Raw genomic sequence first — 21877 nt, forward strand, 5'->3', positions numbered from 1 at the left:
CTCCATCTATTATTAAATTTTCATCCCCTTTTAAGTGTTTAATTGCTTCATCAATTTCTTCATATACACATTCTTCATCATCATGGGCACTTGGGAGCATATAGATGTTAACAATCGTTGTTGGCGTAGGTTTTGATTTTATCTTTACTACAATGATTCTATTGCTAAGCTTTTTGAAATACTCTACACTTTTCCGTATCTTCTCGTTCATTACGAAACCTACTCCTGCTTGCCCTTTATTTGACACAGTTAAATATTCTAAAATCATCTGACCAAAAGTTGTTTTCCTCTGCCTACTGAACCTCGCTAATTCCTACTATATCTACATTTAACCTATCCATTTACCTGTTTAAATTTTCTAAACTACCAATCTTTTTTAGACTTCTAACATTCCACGCTTCGACTTGTAGAATCTTATTTTTTAATTTTCTGGTGATCCTTTCATTAATAATTCCCACCTGGAAATCCAAACAGGGGGACTAGTTTACGTCCGTAATATTTTACCAAGGAAGGCGCCTCCATCTTTGTTACATGTTTGCAGAGAGCTACATTTCCATGAAAAAAAAAATAGTTTTAGTTTTCTATTGCTTTCAACTGGACAGTACTCAGAAGATAGAGTGATGTTGATATGGCTGTTTAAGTCTTCCTGACTTACACCCTTAACAACTACTGGAAGAGCTGCTGCCCTCTTTCAGGAATCATTCCTTAGTCTGGCTCTTAACAGATACCACTCCGATATGGTTGCACCTTTGGTCCAGCTATTCTGTATCACTGGGCACTGAAGCCTCCTCACTATCGGCAAGGTCTCATGATTCGTACAGGGAGACTGATCTGTTGTAGAACTCTTTAAAAGAGTTCCTATATTTTATTATGGTATGAGTAAGTTATACAGCCTTATAGTGCTTGTTATTAATATTAGAATCTGTTCGTGCAAGTATTATTAGAGTGGCTAATTTCATCTATAACTATACTTTTATGTTTTGTTTCTGGTTAATCATATTTTATATTCTTTATTGTACGTGCACCAAGAAGGCAGTATTAGGTTTCCATCTCTTGCCTTAATATCAATAAGATCAAGTAAATAATAGATAAAAGTTTTATTGAATCTTTTACTTTACTGTTGATTATTTAATGTTCGTGGATGTTAAACTGTTCAAGACAACACAGTCAAGAAAAGACTGTTATGCTTTAGAATGATGTGGGAAGTTTTTGATTTATATAAACAAAACTGTTTGAGTCTAAGTTTTCCAAATATAAAGTTATGCTTTGTTTGCAATAAAGAAATTTATTTTATTTATGTATATGTATGTACATCAGTTTATGTAAATTGCATCTGATCAAAATTAGTTGTAATATATTATGGTCCCTATCTTATGTTTAATGATCCCATTGTTTACAGCATAAGTAAAGCTAATCAGATATTAGGATTTGTATATACAATCTATGCAAATTTTTATGATAATACATTTTTTTTATTGTAAGTTCATTGTTTTCACTGTTCTTGAGTGCTAGTTTTATGCGTGAATCTAAAAGAAAAGTAAGATTGTTATTTTTGTCCAGTAGATCTTTTATATAGTAGTTAACAGACTCTGTTCAGTGTTCGTTAATTAAAATTGAGGTGTGAAATTTATCCTTCTGTTTATTATTATCTTGTGTTGTCAACAACTATATCTTCATTAAAAAAAAATTAAACAACTTTTTGAAAATGAGTTTATTTTAATTTATTTTTTATAAAGTTTAAACTAAATTTTTTCATGCTGATCAGTAAAGATTAGTGCATTGATGTTGTTAATTGCTACTTGATATTCTAAAAATAATTGTTATGTATTGATAATGTCGCTTTTGAAAAATATTCTGGACATATATCCTGATGTGAACAATTTGTTATCTTTTTGCTGCCAGTCGGTATTCCTAACCCCTATAATACATATTTCAACAGTTTTGATGTCTAATAACACAATGAGGTAATTTAAATGTGAATGCTTCTAGGTAATGTAATTATAGGGTTTATTATGCCAAAAAGTTTTTTTCATCGTTGTAAATATATAGTTATTACAGGATAGATTTAATACAAATATGAAGAAGGAAGGAGTTTAGTTATTTGATTTTCATGGTCAAAACAAAATATATAAAATCTTCAAATTTTGATTTCCAAGCATTCTGTATAGTAGGAGCTTAGCTAAGATTTTCGATCTCAGCTTTGCCGGAAAACAGGATCTATTATTTTACTGTCATCTTAACTGAAGTTATCTAAAACTTATATTATCGAGTGATTTCTTAAAAATGAATTCATGCCAAAATGGAATAGTAAGCTTTAACAGATTAAATCTACAATTGATACATATATTAATAAACTTCATAAATAAATAGATTTATTAAAATTTATTACTTTTCACCTCAATGTCGGAGGAAACATATTTCTATGTTTTCTTTTGTAGTAAAAATCATTCTTCATAAAAGCTCTTTAATAATTAAATATATTATTAAGTGTAAATAATTAATTTTAACAAAATAATACATTCTGCTGGTGAGTGCATTTTACTTAGCACTTATTAACAAAGAATTGAGTTTATACTTGCATAATGTAAAAAAAATTAAATTACACAAACACAAAGGATAATTGATAATAAATCACTATGTAAACTGTAAACAAATACTTTATTAACTTACCTAGAATAAGTGCAGAAAAATAATTAAGGCTGATAATGAAATGTAATAACTGTGAGATTTCTATAAATATATTTGCCTGAGATAATAAATGAAATACATACAACCACTGATAAATATTCATATAACTGGATGTTATAAATATATTAATTTGCAACCAAGAAAAGGGAGTGCCTAGGTACTTATGTGTAGTAGGTGAAATATAACCTAATGCAAAAAGTTAATTCACTTAAGTTCTTAAAAGATAAACTATTTTATACAAATATTAATAGAGTGTTCCTTTTATATTTTAAGCTTGATGTTTATTCTGTCTTCTGTTTGTTAAATATGTTATGTAACATTTGCTTGTTTAGAAAAACATAGGTGGATGTTAAGTACTGATGGTTTAAATATTTTACCAGCAGTACTTTTACCACTGTCTGGTCCGACAGATTTCCCTGAAGATGAAATGGATAAACTTCCTATTGAACTTCAGTACCTGCCTGAAACAAAAGAAAGAGACCCTGATCCAGATGTTAGACGTATGTTATTGGAAATACTACTGCAGGTGAAAATGATAAAATTGTTATATTTGATTTTTGTTAACCTCTTGAAATATTTTGTGAATTGAGTGCATTAATTTTTACTGTTTTTTTGTCTGTTTAATGAGTTTTTTAAAAATATTCTTTGTTTCTAGCCAGTGTGGACTTTAAATACAGTGAAATTCTATTTTATTAGAGAATTTTCTCACTTTTTCTGTATTAATCCCCCGCTCTGTTTATGTATATATCTTCAAGCTAAAAGGTCACAGTAACACACATGGAGTGTGGCATTAGGAATTGTAATCTGGTTTGAGGCCATATACGTAACTGATACAGTGTAGATGCCTCATTATTACGGTCAGATGTATGTGAATGCACTACTCTTTCTTGATCACATATTATTATTCTCCAGCTTGGTACAAGCCATATAAAGAGTCGCATTTCTGCAAACACATTTTTAGGTAGTGAATATTTATGCTGCCTTCACATAGAGTCTTTTGTCTGAAGGGAAACTGCACTAGTGCTGCTTAGTTTTAGTGATATTTGGAAATTGATTTATTAAATTTAATTCTGACAGCTACTTTTTTATTTTCAGTTTATATCCTAAATTTATTTATGGATGAATTATGAGTTGTTCCAGATCTAGTGAATAATCAATTGTTTTTCTGAGTAAATACTTTACTTTGTTTCAGTTACGTTTCTGAGCCTGTAGTTTTATTATACCAGTATTGTTTCATATTGTTTACAGTATTTAATCAGCAGGGTAGTGCAGTAGTTAATGCATTATACTAAAGTAATTTTAACAAATAATTTCACTACTATTAACTCTGTTTTTTTGACAAAGTATTCATATTATTTATTTAACACTAACCTTAACACTCAAATATTAATGTGTTTTCTATGATTCTTTATTTATATTGTAATTTTGTTATGTTTTATATTTTTTAGTTGTGTAGTACCTCTGAAGGGCGAGAAATTTTAAGAGAGAACAATGCTTATGTCATACTAAGAGAACTACATAAAAATGTGGAAGATCGAGAGGTATTGTTAGCTTGTGAAAATGTTGTTGATATTCTTATTAGGTAATTAATTTTTACTTTTACTTTTCTCTTTACTATTTTCATTATAAATTAATATGTATTTGTAATGAACTATTTATTAGAATATTTTTTGCACCACCAATCATTTCATTGGTTCAGTGTCCTCACTGTTCATTAATTCCTTACTTTCTGTGCTACATGTTTAGCCTTGTCAACATGTTAAATACTTACTATGTCTTCAGTTATCTGTTTTATATATTCCTATCTGTTTCCTTCTACACAGAAGGAATTGTTTTACAGATTACAGTTTTTATCTTCTCTACATCTCTTTGTTACCAGATTAACAAAATGTTAATCTCTTAATATTGCTCACTAATGCACTACACTCCGTAAAAATATTTTCTAAGGCACTAATACTTTCTTTGTACAAAGAATTTCTTGTTTATTCTTAGATCCACTTTTGATAGTAGCAGAGTTTCTCTACATGAAAGCTTTTGTTGCTTGTGGCAGTCTGCTTTTCCATCTGCTTTTGTAATTTTACTACCTGAATAATAGAATTCTGCAATTTCTGGTATACAATTCCATCTCAATATTTAATTCTTCTTTACCCTTTCTTCTACGCTTCGTTAATTATGTTTTATTTTAAACAGTGTTTTCATAACGTACTCAGTTTTTATGTTTGCCAAAAGAACAGTGTCATGAGTGGATCTTAACATCTTTATTTTTTGTTATCGGATAGTTATCCTTTATCTGATTTATCCTTCAGTTACTATGTTGCTTGTTCTAAGCATAAGTTAAAAAGAAGGGGAACATACTACATTTTTTCCATCCCATTTTGAACCACATTCTTTCTCTTCATCTTCTGTTCTTATCGCAGATACCTGATTCTGGTACGGATTATATTATAACTCATCTTTCTCTATACATAAGACCAATTTTACTTAAAATTTGTAATTTTTTTTTTCATTCTTTGTTATCAAAACCTTTCTCATGACCTATAAATGCTATGTAAATGGCTGTATTCTTCTTTAGCTTAATTTTTAGGATTAATTCTTGAACCCATTTTTTTCTTTTTATCTATTTTCATGGTAAATTTTTTTACTTATTACACATTTTTTAATCTTGTTTTCCCCAAAAAATTGTTTACTTTTCAAAGAAATGTTACATTGTATAGTAGTGTGCAAATTACTTCGAACACAGGTGTTATTTGGTAAAAAGCAACTTTGATTAGAAAAAAATCACATCTGTACAATATGTGAATATCTAGTGATTAATATGTCCTTTATTCTTAATCGCTTCATGTTCATGATTTGGCTTCAATTCAACAAGTATACTACCCTTTTTTTTTTGATTTCTTCATCTTGAAACTATAGTTATTGCTTTAATAATTTTTGTGGAACAATTCATATTTGGAAGTCGTTTTTTAACTGCTGTCCAAAAATGTTCAAATGGGTTTAACTCTGGGAAGTTGTCTGGCCAAGGGAGCATGTAATGTTTTGTTCTTTGAAACATTTTTCCACTTTTTTGGCAGTATGGCATGGTGCCAAATCTTGCTGGAACACTGTGTTGTTTTTTGGTAGTTTGTTTTGAAGTTGTCACAACCCTTTCCTTCAGAATCTTGATAAATCCATTACTTTTCAACATACCATGTTGTTCATTACTGGAAGTAATAAACAAGGGCCTTCAAATATGAAACAATTCCAAAACTTTTTCTGGGGATTTTAACTGATTGTTGGAAATGAGCTGGTGATATATTTCCATTTGTTGCTTTTCTAATGTATGGAACCCTTTGCCCCTGAACATAAAAATGTGACTTGTCAGAAAACATAACATTTTTCCAGTCTTTTGTCCAGTTAGCATGTGCTTTGGCTTACAAGAGCCTTTTTTTTTTGTACATTGCTGGTTTTAAAAGCTGTTTTTTAGCTGGTTGATGAGTTTTCCAGCTACAAGAAGTCAGCGTCTAACAGTTGTCATGTGTAAATTTGTTCTACTGGCTGCTAATTCTTGACTTAAGTTCACATCAGATAATTTTGGATCAGGTTTACTTTTTTTCTCTAGTAACCAGTCCTGTGTTGGAGTAATTTTTCTTTTACAGCCATATTTGCCTTTCCTTTGAGGTACAATGGAACCAATTTCTTTAAATTGTTTTAAAATAGCATTCAACAGCACAGTCCAACAGCACACTCAGAGCTATTTATTGTTGGGTCATATTGGTATGCTCAGAAAGAGAAACAATTTTCAAATGCTTTCTTGGAGTTATGTCCATTATTATATATTCAAGGTACAAGGAACAAAAAGTACAAAGATATGATTTTGAAATAAAAAACAAAATACTAATTATAACATGAAAATTACTAAATAACCAAAGGACAATAACTTCATATTATACAGACAACTTAAAGAATGGGTGTGGTCATGTGATCTTGCAGTGTAGCCACAACATAGAAATAAACAAAAAAATCCTTGTTTTCGGATTAATTTTCATGCTACTGTACATTTACTTACATTACAAATGACAATATTTTTGAATACTAAGAGTTCAGTGAAAGGATGGCGCTACATGTTTGAAACAAGTGAAGAGATGTCTGGTTCAGTTGAACTATTTTAAGTGCAAATTTGGGTCAAGGTTCAGTTTGTAATAAAATTTATTTTTTACTGTGATCATAGCAGAAAATCTGCTTCACAAAGATGTGTGTTAGAAAATGGAATTAAAAATACTAATGCTTTTCTAGACTGCACTGGATATTAATTTTTAATCCTAAGCCAAAATTTACATAACTAATTTAGTAAATTCCATTTTCAAACTCCATCACAAGGTAGTTCTATCAAAGATTCTGTTTTGTTGTTACGGTTCCAGGAATCATATCCAGTATGAATGGGTTTTGTTTCTATAAGAATTCAGAATAGTCTTCTTTAAAATATTCTTCAAAACATTCAGTGAATATCTTTCATTTCAATTTTGTGTACTTTCACCAAATTTTCCAAATGTGGAAAAGACTGTAGGTTTTCACTTGAAACACTATATTCATTATTTGACATTTTTTGATAAATGCTGTCTTTATTTTGTTTTCTACCGAAAATCAATTTCTTATTTCACCTTGCAAACTGAAATTTAAGTAATTGAGGCGATTGAAAATATCTGATAAGTAGGCTAGTGTTGTAACCCTGATCCACAGTTCGTATGTCAATCGTTCACACAGTTCAATATTGGTATCTATTAGAAACATCTGCACCTCTAAATGTTGCTCAAGTGACCTACTTAGTATCTTTCCTTTAGAAAGGCATCTCACCTTAGATGGGTTTTGAGATTGCAATTACCCTGTGTGTAGCAGTAACTGTATGTGGTTGCTGCCCATTTCAGAACACAGTTACAAAAATAAATGAGAGTTTAAACCTTGGGATTTAATAAAATTGACCACTTTGATGGTTTCCTGGAGATTATATTTAAAATTTTCAGGCATCCTTCATTGTTAGACATCCAAATCTTCTCTGTTGCTGATGCAATATGAGTGAGAGTATGATTTTATGTAACTGCTTTTTCTTTGGTGCAACTTCTTTATATTTTCCTGTCATAGCTCGAGCACCATTAAAACAGAAGTCAACATACTGCTTTCAGTCCAGTCCATTTTCTGCAAAGAAGTATCCAGCTTTTTGAGTATTTCATTTACTGTAGTTTGTATTGATTGCTCATCAAAAAATCCTCTTTTATTGTATTTTGAAATACGTACTGCACATAAACCATTAGTCGAGTTTTACATTGTGCTCTCATTGGGTTGCATGGCAAAAAAATCACCTGAGCTATTAGTTCTCTTTAATGTTTAATACCATGCTTAAAATTCTGCGGTGCACGGTATCATTTTACAGTGGTATCGCATCTAGCTGTTTGGTTGATGATTCATCCAACATACAAGTCATCATTTCTTTTGCAGCAGGTAACAACAGCTCTTCACCGATTGAATGAGCTTTTTTACAGTTTCCTATTCTTAACCTCTATAAGAAAGATGCCTCAACTCCTTTTTGAATACTGCTTGTAAAAGATGACATCATTTTCTGTGTACATTTTATCTCTGACAATTTTTGAACAGAATAATTTTTAGGTTTGTTTTCTGATGTTGAATGTTTAGTACTGAGATACTGTTTCAATAGCACTTTAGCTAGCATTTATGTTTTCACTTAAATAAATATGAATATAAGAAAAAAGATCCCTTTCAAGATACGCATGCCAACACTAGCACTTCAGTTTTATCAAATGAAATAGTGTCAAAATTATATTTTCAAATCTTTGATTATATAAAACAGTGGAAGCAACTGCATTCAACTATCTGTAGGATTTGACTGACTTGCTTAACTTCTGAAGGAAATTACAGCAATCCTGTTATAATTGCTATTAAAAAAACTTGTTTTTTCACGTGCAACATGTTGCATGCATATCATAAACAGTTCATTACATATGCATTATGGCATGTAAGGAAAAAACTTAAGGAAAAAGAGTTTGAGAACTGCTGATTCACTATTGTGTCTGTTTGTGTACCATTTTAAGAAGCTCTGAGTACCATCAGTGATATGCATACCACATTTTGAGAACCGTTGCTCCAATATCATCACTCAGTAAGGTTTTCCCTTTCTTTCCTTTCTTTTGTTATATAAAAAGCCATCTTTGTGAGGAATGGGTTTTGATGACTTTTTTTCAGTAACTTTTCTATAGTTATTTTCAGTTATTTTTTATAGTAAGCTAAAAATTTTGCATGAATGAAATGTGTATGAAGTAGGACCTCTTTTTGGGTTAGCATCCATTGAAATTTTCTTACTGCTTCATCTGATTTTTCTAATAATTTGATTTATTCTCTGTAATATGCAATCTACTGTATCAAATTACATGATTTTAGGTAAATTATTCTTTAAATATGAAGCCATGCATACACACATGCATGTTTTATAACATCTGAAAACTCATAACATTTTGTAAACAAAAGTTTATTGTTTTTAAATTTGAGAACCTCAAAATTTTCCAAAGATTTCACTAACAGATATGTTGAGGTCTTTTTCTAGACATTATTTATAGATAGAAAAGATTTCTATCTCTCTGTATTAAATTTTTAAAAATTTGTGCATTGATTCTAGAGATAGGTAGTGAAGTGAATAAACTATACTTTTTACTTTAAAGTAAATACTGGTCAAGTAAAGCAAACCCTTGAGACTAAGTGAATAACCTTTTACTAATACTTATAAGTAAACACTTGTAACATTTGTAGTTGTCCAAGTATTTGCGAGTAGTTTTCCCATTTTGCTTTTACTTAGCCAGTATTCTCTTTACTTATCAAGTAAACACTTATATGATTCATATCCTGTACATCATCATGTTCAGACATGTTTTTTATACATCAAACGTTTCTTTTGTTTTAATCAATCCAGCACCGTTTGCATGTCAGTCTTTTAGCAAACATCATCATGTCTAGTGAAGAGACTAATTTCGAAGTACAAGAACCAGTAGAACCATCTGCGTCAGAAAGTAGCAGAATGTATTTGGTAAATATTCTTAAAGACAACACCATTGTTTTAGACCGGTCTATGAGTTCTAAAAGAATTGCCGCCAAAGAAAAAGCATGGAACACTATTCAGAAGGAATATCAGAAAAGTGCGAGGAAGTAAATTACAGTAGAAAAACTAAAAAAAAAATTAAATAACATGAAAACAGACCTTAAAAAGAAAACTGACAAAAATAAAAGTGGGAATAGAGCAGTGAAATTACTGAAATCAGAATCAAACCTCCTTGAGTTACTTGAAATTCATGAAAATCCTGTATTGCATCAGATACCGGGAGCAACCAATGTAGGAATTGAAAATAGGATTCAAGAAGATACCCCAATTCAGCCTACTAACGAAATCGCTAACAAGTCATTAGACGAAAATCATTCAAAATCAGGACAGCTTGAAAAGGGTAAAAAAAAGAGACAACATTGGGACACTGATGAAACAGCCGATCTATCAACCACTGATCTTCAACGACTCGTTCTCAATGAGCAGCTGAAACTTGCAAGAATGCAGATGAAGAGAGAGGAAATAAAAATTAAAACAGAGGAGACAAAACTGGAACAAGAGAAAATTAAATTACGTCAGCTGCAATCATCTTCAACAGAACGGTGCGAAGTTAATGAAGAGAACAGATTTTGATCTCAGCCAATACATATTGTTGAAGTAATCCTTATTTTGTATTTCTGTAAAAAAAATGTATGTATTTAATTTTTTATTTGTAAGCCTTAATAAATTAAAATAAAAACCTATCACTTCCAAAAAAAATAAATAAAAATTCATTTATACTTGCGGGGGCCGCGTGCGTATGTGTGCTAACCCATGCTCATTCATTCGTGTACACACATGCACACGCACACACATACACACACCAGTATAAAATAGAAATATCCAGTATAAATGATTAATTTTGTTTTTTCTCTTATACCGATTTTTCTCTTTATTTATTTTTTTCCTGTTATTTATAAAAAAATTATTTATAAAATTAAATTCTCCTGTTATTTTTTTATGATAAATATAAAAAATGGTAAGATGAAAATTATAAGAAGTTAATTCCAAATCAATTTTCCAACAACAAAGCCATGATTTAATTTCTTCTTGCTTGCCCTTTGAGACGAATTCCATCCTCTTCAAGTTCTTCTGGTTCTTCATTTTCATCCTCTTCTCTTTCATAATTTATATTTTCTTCTAACTCACAATATTCGTCATTTAAATGTTTCGCAACATTGTGTAAAACAGAACAAGCCACAAATAATTTCGGAATTTTTCCCAATTTTACACGAACAAGATTCGCCAATATCGGGAACCGTTTCTTAAGTTGACCAAAAATGAGTTCAATAACAACTCTTTCTTTAGAATGCTGTTTATTGAACACTTCTTCCTGCCTGTTTCCTGCTGGTTTAAAAGGTGTTATTAACCATGGGGCAATTCCGTACCCACTGTCTCCCAAAAGGCATACCGTACCATTAAATTTAGCCATGGTTTGGCAAACACTGCTCCGTTTCCAAATGCGACTGTCATGGATGCTACCCGGCCAAGAAGCATCAACGCTAGTGATTTTTTCAGTGGAATCACATTTTACCTGAACGTTGATGCTGGGATACTTCTTACAGTTTATGTAACAGTCTCCGTAGCGTGCTGGTTTATTTATTTCTAAGTGCGTGGAATCCACAGCACCTATTACTCTCGGCATTTTAAAGCAAGAACTCCATTTTCTCTTGGGTTCATTTAACTCATGAGCATTCTGTGGAAAGTGAATCCACTCAGATGCCTTTTCCTTTATTTTATTCAGAACGTAATCGAAAGTTTTGCATACTGTAGAACGAACGGTGAATCCCGAAATCACCGTTTTGAAATCCAGGGTCTGATAAGTACCGCAAAAATACTTCATCTTCTGTTGCGATGACAGAGCACCTCCTCGCTTTTCATTACTTTCTTTCAAAAAACCGTTCGTCAAAAATTCAACTGATTCTTTTGTAAAACAAATTAGTTCTTCATATCTTCTTGGACTCAATGCTCGCCTTTCTTTGTAAGTTTTTGGTTGACGAATGTTGACAATGCAGCCATACCAAGTATAAAAAAATGAAAGTTTGATAAGGTTACTAAATAGCTACCTTGAAATTCTACCAGTAAATACTTGTACTCTTCTGAAGTTAGGATTTTATTCACTCGTTTTAAGTAAAGTCTGACCGGAATCAGTAATTGCGTGTAGTTACAAGTAAACGCTTGATAAGTAAAGGTTATTCACTTCCCTGTTTTACAAGTAAAGAGAATACTTGTCAAGTATTTGGTTTACCGTTGTTTATTCACAGAACTGCAAGTAAACACTTGTATAATTGCAAGTAAAAGTAAATACTGGTTTTTATTCACTTCACTAAGGAGGTTCTAGTATTTGTGAGGGGGATCATTTTTTGACTGATAGCAGTACTTTCTCACATTTACTACAACAGCTAGGAAAGTAAAAGATTAAAAATCAAACTACAAAATTAGGAAAAAAATAATTGAAAAGTAATTTTTAATATGTATGTTAATATTTAGTATATATTTTGATACATATTTTTTTAAATTTATTTTAATTACTGAAAAGATAATATCTTAATTGTTTTTTGTAGTTCTGTAAACAAAAATTGTTATCCTAATTCAGATGTTACTTTTATAATAGATTGGCACATACAAAATTTCAGTCTTACAATATATATTTTGAAAAGAAGTGGCTTAACTAGAAAATACAAATCTGTTAATATTAAACTTACAAACTCTGTAACTTGCTCTCTTTTGTTAGCCATGATTGGCTAATTATTTAAGTTAGTTTGGTTTATTTGGCTACAGCCAGATCATAAAAATAGAGGTTGAATGATGGGAAGTTATTTAAGTAAAAGAAGTAAGTGGGAAGTTCATTCATTAGCTGCTCCAAGTATACTAGTATTGATTGTTAAAATAAATATGAAAAACTCATGTATATGGACAGACATTATTCTGTTTACTAGAATTATAAAGGACAGCTTCAAATTTGCCTTGATTCATGTTTGAGTTCGTTTAGTGTGGACTGATCCACATTATGAAATGCAAAAAAGTTAATTATTTATGCATTATTTCCCTTCACATCATTTCATTAGTATTTCTCTTTAAAACATCTATGATACATTATTTACATACCCTAAGGATATTTCTTAAACTACCAATGAAAAAATTTTTCAAACTAGATTGGTAGTGTTATAAATTTATTATAATGTCTAGTCCAGCTGGAATGAAATCATATTAGACTGTGATTTGGTTTACATGATGGCAAAGAAAGAAGTGGGTTATTGAAAGTAGCTGTCTTTATATATCTGAATACATTAGTAAATCTGTATTTTGACTAATTTTCTCATTATTCTACTTTCATTTCATTTTTACTAGAATATACTAGTATACATTTACTGAATATAATTTAATTTATTACAGACAAATATGTAATTTTATCAATAATCTGAATATTTTTTAATAATATTCATTTTACTTAATTATAGGACAGAGGAAGAAATTGGTGTTGACAGATTGAATGAGATAGAAGTTCCTTGTGATTTAAAGAAAAAATTTGAAGAGATGGATAAAGTATATTTACAGGATGATTAAGTAAAAAGAAAATACTGGCCTACCCCAATAAATATTTTAAGATTTTGTGATTCTGAATATAAAATTTTTTATGTTATTTAATATGAGAATCTGTTATTTATCTAACTAAGGTAGGCAGTCAGCTTAACAGATTTTTAGCAAACAATAAATTAATGTAGTTTTTCCAAATTTTAAAAATATTATTATAAATACTATATAATAAAAAAAAATCATCAGTGTTAATGTAAATGTAAGAAAAGAAATTAAATAAATGACGCAAAGACTTGCACCTGAGACTTCTCAATTGTGAGACTACAACACTCACCAGTAGGCTGCTGCCACTGTTATGCAATATAAATTAATATTGATATGCAAATAAATTTCTTGAACCTCTCAAAAAACTTAAAATCTATCTTTAAATGGAGTTTAAAAAATTACGAGCAGATTTAAAAAAAAAATTATTTACCTGAAAGCTTGGATCTTAATTTACAATTCTACATAATTTCTGCGTACATTAAGGCACTTGTCATTTTGTGTGATCAGCTTCTATATTCCAGCTGCATACAAATATACTGCCTGAGAAGATAACCATTGCTGAATAGCTGTTTTGATGTCATTGTCTCCTGGCGCTGACTGCCAAGGCATTGCTCTAAATGCAGGAACAAGTGGTAGTCACTGGGTAGCAGGCCAGGATTACACAATGGGTGATCACTTTGTTTCCAGCCAAATGATGCGATGAGCCATGTATGGCTGAGCAGTGTTGTGAAGCAGCACGATTTCTATACTGAGCATGCCTGCCTTCTATTTTGGATTACGTGACAGTTTAGTTCAAGTTCTCACAATATGTCTCTTCATTTATTGCCGAGACATATTGTGAGAATCCCAAGGCAAAAAATCAACAAGCAATGGCCCCCATCTTTTCCAAAACACAGTGTACATGATTTTCTGGGCTGACATTGTTTACTTGAACTTCACTTTCTTGGGAAATGTTGAGTTTATCCATTCCATGGACTGTTGTTTTGATTGTGGTGTAATGTGAGACACCTGTGTCTCGTCGCTGTTAACAATTTAGTTAAAAACGGATCGCCTTCATTGCTGTATCTTGTGAGAAAATTCAAAGCACTGGGTAAGCATTTGCTTTTGTGCAATTCGGTCAGCATTTTGGTGCGCAGTATGAACAGAACTTCTGACACTTTAAGTGTACCAATACAATTTTGTAGAGAATCTTCGTGAAATTAAAGGAAATTCATTGCGTAGTGATTCAATCATAAACCTTCTTTCTCTTCTCACAGACTTTTCCATTATCTCTCCACCAAGTCATCAGTAATGACAGATGGTTTTCCACTCTGACACATTGTATACATTTGTATGGCTCTCTTTAAGTGCCCTAATCTGTTTTGTTACTATTCCATAGAACATAGCGTTATCCCCATACACTTCGTTAATCTACTGATGAATTTTGGCTGCTTTTGAACCTCTTGCTTTTAATAAATGAATTAGAGCACATATTTCACAATCAGTGACACTGTCTGTAGCCATAGGCATTTTAAACATGCTCAGGAAACTATAAACAAAGACTAACAATCATGTAATGGCATCTGTAGCAAGCCAATAGATGTAATTACTCAGTGCACATGTGCGAAATGGTGACAGCTGCAGTGCAGAGGACATATAACAAAATTGTACTTGCTTAAAAAAACTTGCATTGTATATTTTATTACAGTGATTGTATGTTTGCTTAAATATATTTGAACAAATATAATTTATATGGTCACTCCACGAAAAGTAACACCTGTAATAACATTAATACCTATCATAACTTACTTTTTTTTTTGTTTGTCATGTTTAGTCTTAAAGTTTATAAGATTGGATTTATTTTCATTTATTACAGATGAGATTTTGAATTGCTGAATATACAGCTATGAAAGTATCTATTTTTGTTGTATTTATATAAGCACTGGATAATATTAGTGTTGTATTATCTATCTATTAGGCTCTTTTTAATTGCTGATAATAGCTCATTGATATATATTAAAAGTAAAGCTGAACTTAGTATTAAATTTTTTGGTACTATATTAAATTTCTAACTATATCTTTTGTCTTTTGCTTTATTTTTTCACACTATTTTGTTTGATGAGATCTAAGCCAGTAATAAGCTACACAGATTATATTTGTTTTCTTCAATGTTTTTTAGAAATTCAGACAAGAATTTCACACATTTATAAAACTTTACTTAGTTGAAAAAATATTGATCCTCTTGAATCCATTGTACCTTTTACCTTTTCCATGTAAATTACTAATTTACTTTTTGTAGATTTCCTTTTTGTGAACCTTTGTCACTCAGCTATAGTTAAGTTGTATTATTTTCATTTAGATGAAATTAGTAAATGATTAATTTGAATAACATTGAAGTTGATAAGAAAAGAACTGACAAAACCAAGAGAATCTTATATATATATATATATATATATATATATAGCCAAAAGTTTGTTTTTCTGTCTGTCTTTTTGTTCTTGAGCATTTGAGAACCAACCGACATTTCTTTCAAATTTGCAGGATACATTCATGTTATCCCAGGAAAGATATTAGGCCGTAGACTGAGATCCTAGCTCCCTTGGGGGTGAAGTTGTCAATAAGAGAAGAAAAAGGTAATTTCTGACACCATGACAACAGAAATAAGTCATGAATCTTTCATTGTCAAAGGTCTATGTACTTTTGTTACCATAGTGACTACTATTCTGTCTTTCATAATTTAGTTTCTTTCTCAGGTTTCTATACAGCCTAAATACTTTAATTATTATTTATCAGTATTATTCTCACAACCATGAGGGTAAAGAACACTGGGGATCCTTGCTTGATGGTAATGGCAGGTGAAGCAAGCTGTGGGGGGTCCAGGGAGCTCTGGCCTCTGGACAGACAAGAATGGCGAGCTCTGCAGACCTGGGTTGGCTGTGGGAGCCCTTGGGTCAGCCCTGGGGCTCACCTGCACCAACCTGCGGTGGGGGTGTCCAGGAGACACCCTGTACTTGTTATTTATAGTTGCATCAATGGGTTACTTCTTTCATAAAGAAAGGTTTTAATTTTTACCTGTAATTGTGCTCTGTTGATATTATGCCTCAAAGAAAAAGGAAAATTATGGAAAAACTTGAGAGCTAAATAGTCAAGTGTCTTTTTACTGAAATGAAATTTTTCAATTACAAGCTCTGCATCTATTCTTATAGTTTTGTTTCAAGTAAGAAATGCAATTGTTTGATTTTTAAAAAAAAATATAAATGTCTGATATTTGTATATAAAAAATTATGTACAAGTGATTATTGACAGATGGTTATATTAACAGAGAATTCCAATGGATAATCATATGGATTGTGAAAATAATTTTTAAATTTTACTTTTGGACTGTATTCAATGGCTCTATTGTCAATGGAAAACACCTTCCCAGTTAACTAATTCATATTAGATTAAAGATTGAATTAATGAACTATATGTGTAGTTCTCAATTCTGTCGACCAAAGACAGTCCTGAGATTTAAAAAAAAATATAGAGTTGAATAAAGATCAAACTCTTTTTACCAAGTTTTTGATTTTAATAATCCCTTGTTGGATATTGATCAATTATGATTTCCAATATTTTACTTTGTAAACTTTATTAACCACATTTATTTCCTTGACAAAACTTCAAATGCAGCAATAGATCTAAATTTATTGGCCAAGTACTACTGCTAAAAAAAGCTACCTAATTAGCTTTATTTAAATTATTTATAGCTCGATGGAAAGCTTGATAGAAATCTAGCCATCTTATTACTGTTTTAAAATCACTTTCAGCAAAACAGTATGTCTCCTGCCAACTCTTGCCAGAGATGAGCAAAATAGTGTCATCGGTGAATGATTTCATTTTTCCACTGATCTTAAATTATGTAGATTATTTATATACATTGAAAAAAGAATAGGCTTAAGAACTACTCTGTTGTACACCATACTCAGTTTTAGTAGGCCCTCACAAAGTGTTTGGTTCTATCTCTGCTTTTGATTATGAGTGCAACTCCTAAATGACATACGAAGAGTCTCTGAGATACTGCAAACTGTGATTTTATTTAACAGTTTTCTGTTGAAATGAAATCCAAGGCTTTTACTAAATTTTAACAGTATGTGTGGTAATGGTTTTACCTCCTCATCCAGAGACTTTTTGTGTATCATTTACTAAGTCAGTTATTGCATTTTCTACACCCATATTTACATGAAACTCATGCTGATTTGAAAAGATTACCTTATTTTGTAAGAAAGCCACAAGATTTTTTTTTTTTTACATGTTTTTCAAGGGTTTTTACCAGATTAGATATTAAGGAAATTGATGTGTAGTTAGATATCCGACTCTTTTCTTCTACCTTATATGTAAGAATTATGATAGATTGTTTAAATGCTTTAATTAATATGCTAGTTGAGTTAATACATATATGCATACAATATGCTTACTTGAGTTAATACATTTTGTTGGTTGAGCAATGTGTTTTCTAAAAAACTGTGAAAGTTTAACATAAGTATTTTCATTTCCTGGAATTTAACCTAATATTAGGGACAAAATAATTTTTTTTTTTAAATTCTAATTCTTCTATGAGGGAAACTCCAATCTGAAATTGTTTGACATTTACAGCCTGAATCCAGTCTGTCTATATATGTAGCTGAATTGTTGTAAAACATTTGCTAATGTTTCACCTACTTATAAGTAACATTCACTAACAGTTTTATGCTGAAGTCCATTCAATTCGGCCCAACCCAGTCAGTTTAAACTGAATTCAATTCAGTTATATTCAATTCATTTGAATTCAGATCAGTTTAATGTAAATTGATTCACTTCAATTTTATTCAGTTAAATTTGTTAAAAAATTCAGTTCTAATAAATTCATTCTGAATTCATTAATATCAGTCCAATCAATTAATTTTAATTCAGTCCAATTTCAATTCAATTAAATTCAATTCATTCTGATTCAGTTCAATAAAAAAAATCAATTTGATTGAATGGAATTGAATTTTTCTGTTTATCTTATTAAAAATTTAATTTTGGGTTGATTTCTTAAAATATTTTATCATTCCTTCATCAAAGGTATTTTTTCTACTTTCCTGTATAACTTTTCTGATAGATAAATTGATACCATTAATCCTTCTTTTGTCCATCATTTTAACTTTCACCACTGAAGGCTGATCTTCTTAGATTTTGCCATGAACATAAATTAACATATTTAGATATATATCTCAGCAAAATTATCTACTGTCCTATTCACATTGGCAAAATTAAAAAAAAAATACTTTTCTTTCTAGTAGGTTATAATCTGTATCTTTATAAAAAATAGTTTACCAGATTAATGCTACAGTTTGCTAGATTGCAGTGTGAAAGAAAACCTAAGATTGTGGGTTGATAATATACTATTTTTATATCTGAAATTATAGGATGTATATATAGCAAATCTTCATAGGTTCTGACAAAAATATAATTATATTGCTACTCTACCTTCAGTCATCTAATCTTGTAATTTTATTTATTGCTGAGATATATTTATGCTCTGTAGTTACTTGCATATATTCATAACCATATATTTTTAATTCTATTAACATAAACCACCTAGTGCAGACAATTGAGATAAGACATTTCTTACTTAATTTTATCATGATGGTACTTCTGTAGGATTCCATTTCCTCAGTCATGATTGAATTCATTTAATTAAATTGCACATTCTGTAATGTTTCAGCATTGTAATATTATAATGAAATCTATTGAAACGTAAATATAATGAATGAATGTAGCAAACTGGTACTACTTCTGTGGCTGGTGATTTGAGCTCAGTGAGATAGACAGATAAGAAAGGGACATGTACTCAATATTTAATATAAACCAATAAAAAAATAGTAGTGTCAAACCTTGGGAACAAGGTAGCCTTTTGAAAAAAAAAATGTATTGAAGTAAATTCTTGAGAAAATGAAAGGTTATTAAAATATTTTGCCAAGATGTATCATGATCCATTAAGATAAATAATTTATATCTAATTGTTTTTTGTCTTTTCTGGTGAATTATCTTTTTATAATATTCCCCTTTTGTATTTGTTGTTGCTTTGTTTTTGTAGTTTGTGTGTTTTTTTCTAATTTAGAAAAAAAATGTCATGAAGTCAATTGTCAGTTATTACATTTAACGTTCAGCAGCATGTAAATTAATCCAAACATAGATGTTATTTAATAAAAAGAACATAAAACTTGACACATTTTTTTTTATTTCTTCATCATGAAACCATACCAATATTATTTATTTATTTTCTACTGTTTCATGAATACATAATGTATATAGAAAAAAAACCAAAAGTAATACAATATGATGCATTATATAAAATATAAAGTACTTTGTTAATTAATTTAGCACACACTGATATTTAATCAATTTACTATGTGTCAACAGATTTAGCAACCTGTTATTAATAAAGATAATACTGTAGTTTCATATGAAAATATACTACCTACAAAGCAAAGCATGTCCGTTGGTGAGTACCAAATCAAAAATTATGATTAGAAAAAATAAAAATAAAAACTGCACTCCACACACACATACACATACACACATGCACGCACGCACGAGCCTTCAATGCAATATTGATACCAACCAGGAATGAATATAGAATGAATGTATATTAAGATACCATGTAAATTTAAACTTGACAACTATTTCATTTAGACTTAATCACCTCTGAATGCAATGCTTCCACCTCATCAATTGTCAAGGAAAAAATCCAAGGAGAATGAGTTCTGCTACTCCACACATTACCCATACAATAGCTTTTTGCAAAATTATAATTGGTTAAAGATGACTGTTACAGATTGATCTCCAGCAATGCATCCACAATTTAATTTCAAATGAACTAGAGAAAAGTAAATTTGATGAACATCAGTTAGAAAAAACTTCCTTATGTGATAAAAATTGTTAATGCTTATTAACAAATATCTCTTCAAGCTCTGTGTATGTCAATTCCATGATAATTTGTTATCTACCATCAACCCTAAGTATTTAATAAAATTCACCTGAGATGTGACTGAATAGTCACATCTCAGTAGTTGACTATGAGCACAATCAACATTATACAATAATAATGTTATGTAGTAATATAATGTTATGTATATAATAATAATGTTGAGATTGTAATCAACATTATGGAGTTAATAATAATAAATTGAATTAATAATAAATAATGGAGTTAATAAGCTAAAAGTAGATGATAAAATAAAAATGAAGTATTTGGTTTTTAAAGCATTAAGAATTAATTTATTGACATAAAACCGTAAGCCTAAATTATCCAGATTAGTCTGCAACCTCTCAAGATTCCTAGATGAATGAACTAGAGCAGTATCATTTGCAAAAGATATAGCTTTACCATAACATTTATGTAAAAACAGGTCATACATACAAATTTGAAATAGAATAGGTCCAAGAACCAAGCTGAGGAACTTCACAACTAACCTGAAGGATATTGCTCACACAATCAACCACAACCATGCACTGACTTCCGCCCTCCAGATAAGAAACAAAACATTTTAAAACTAAACCTTTAATTCCAGCACTATATATTTCATCTAATAAAAGCAAATGATTAACTCTATCGATTGCTCTATGTCAAAAAAAGTCAGCAACATTTTGTTTCTGCTGAATTAAGTCCAGAATAAATAGCTGTTATAAACTCATGCAATGCAAATTCAGTACTCGGACCCTCCTGAAACCCAAACTGAGATGAGTAAAAAAATCTGTTTTTGGATAAAAACTAACCAACTTTTCTAATTACTTCTAGCAATTTTGAAAAAAATTGAAAGTAGTGAAATGGGTCAATAGTTTTCTACCACATCTAAAGAGCCTGATTTATGAAGTGGAACAATTTTTACCAATTTCAGGGCAGAAGGAAATTTACCCATACCAAGACTTACTAAATTTAACGGATAATATAGGGTTCACTGGAACAGAAATTTCCTAAAATGGAGCAGGAGATATATCATCAATATCTGGACATTTACCTGCTTTTAGAGATTTATATATATATATGAAGTTCATAATTACTAAGAGGACTTAAAAAAATGGATTTTAGTGATGTGGGAGAATTAAAAACTGATCATGATAATGCAACATTCACAATATCAGTGCTACTGATAATTTCATTAGATACTCCAATAAAGTATTCATTAAAAATAATAACAATTTCACCATCAGAAACATTACCATTTACACATACTTTTGATATTTCATTTCTTTAATAGTAGACTTACTAGTTTACTGGTTTATAATTCTCCATTGATTCTTGGCTGATAACTTCCTCATATTTTTGAAATATTGGTTTTTAGCGATGATAATCCACACAGCTACCTTTTTCCTTCCTATTCAGTTTTAATTTTGTGGCTGTGAGGATTTTTACACTATTTCCTATACAATCCTTCTCTTTGAGAAATGGCAATGTACAGCTCATCTATTATTCATGCCTTAAGCTTTTTGAATTTTTTAACCCCCTTT

At 30.3% G+C, this 21877-nt stretch overlaps 1 protein-coding gene across 2 annotated transcripts in view; it reads left to right on the plus strand.

Moving 5' to 3' along the window:
• The window catches only part of LOC142323508 (protein HGH1 homolog), a 32910-nt gene extending 19276 nt beyond the window's left edge, over positions 1–13634 (plus strand). Inside the window, exons 5-7 of one of the 2 annotated variants that reach the window (XM_075363254.1) lie at positions 3021–3214; positions 4137–4229; positions 13267–13634. In XM_075363254.1, the coding sequence (XP_075219369.1) occupies positions 3021–3214; positions 4137–4229; positions 13267–13290 (311 nt within the window). In that variant the 3' untranslated portion in view covers positions 13291–13634. Of the gene's footprint in view, positions 1–3020; positions 3215–4136; positions 4271–13266 lie in introns of both variants that reach the window. The other variant, XM_075363253.1, reaches the window with a different exon arrangement.
• The last annotated feature ends 8243 nt before the right edge of the window (positions 13635–21877 follow it).

This window comes from Lycorma delicatula, chromosome 4 (assembly GCF_047948215.1).
Source record: "Lycorma delicatula isolate Av1 chromosome 4, ASM4794821v1, whole genome shotgun sequence".
Classification (NCBI taxonomy): Eukaryota; Metazoa; Arthropoda; class Insecta; order Hemiptera; family Fulgoridae; genus Lycorma; species Lycorma delicatula.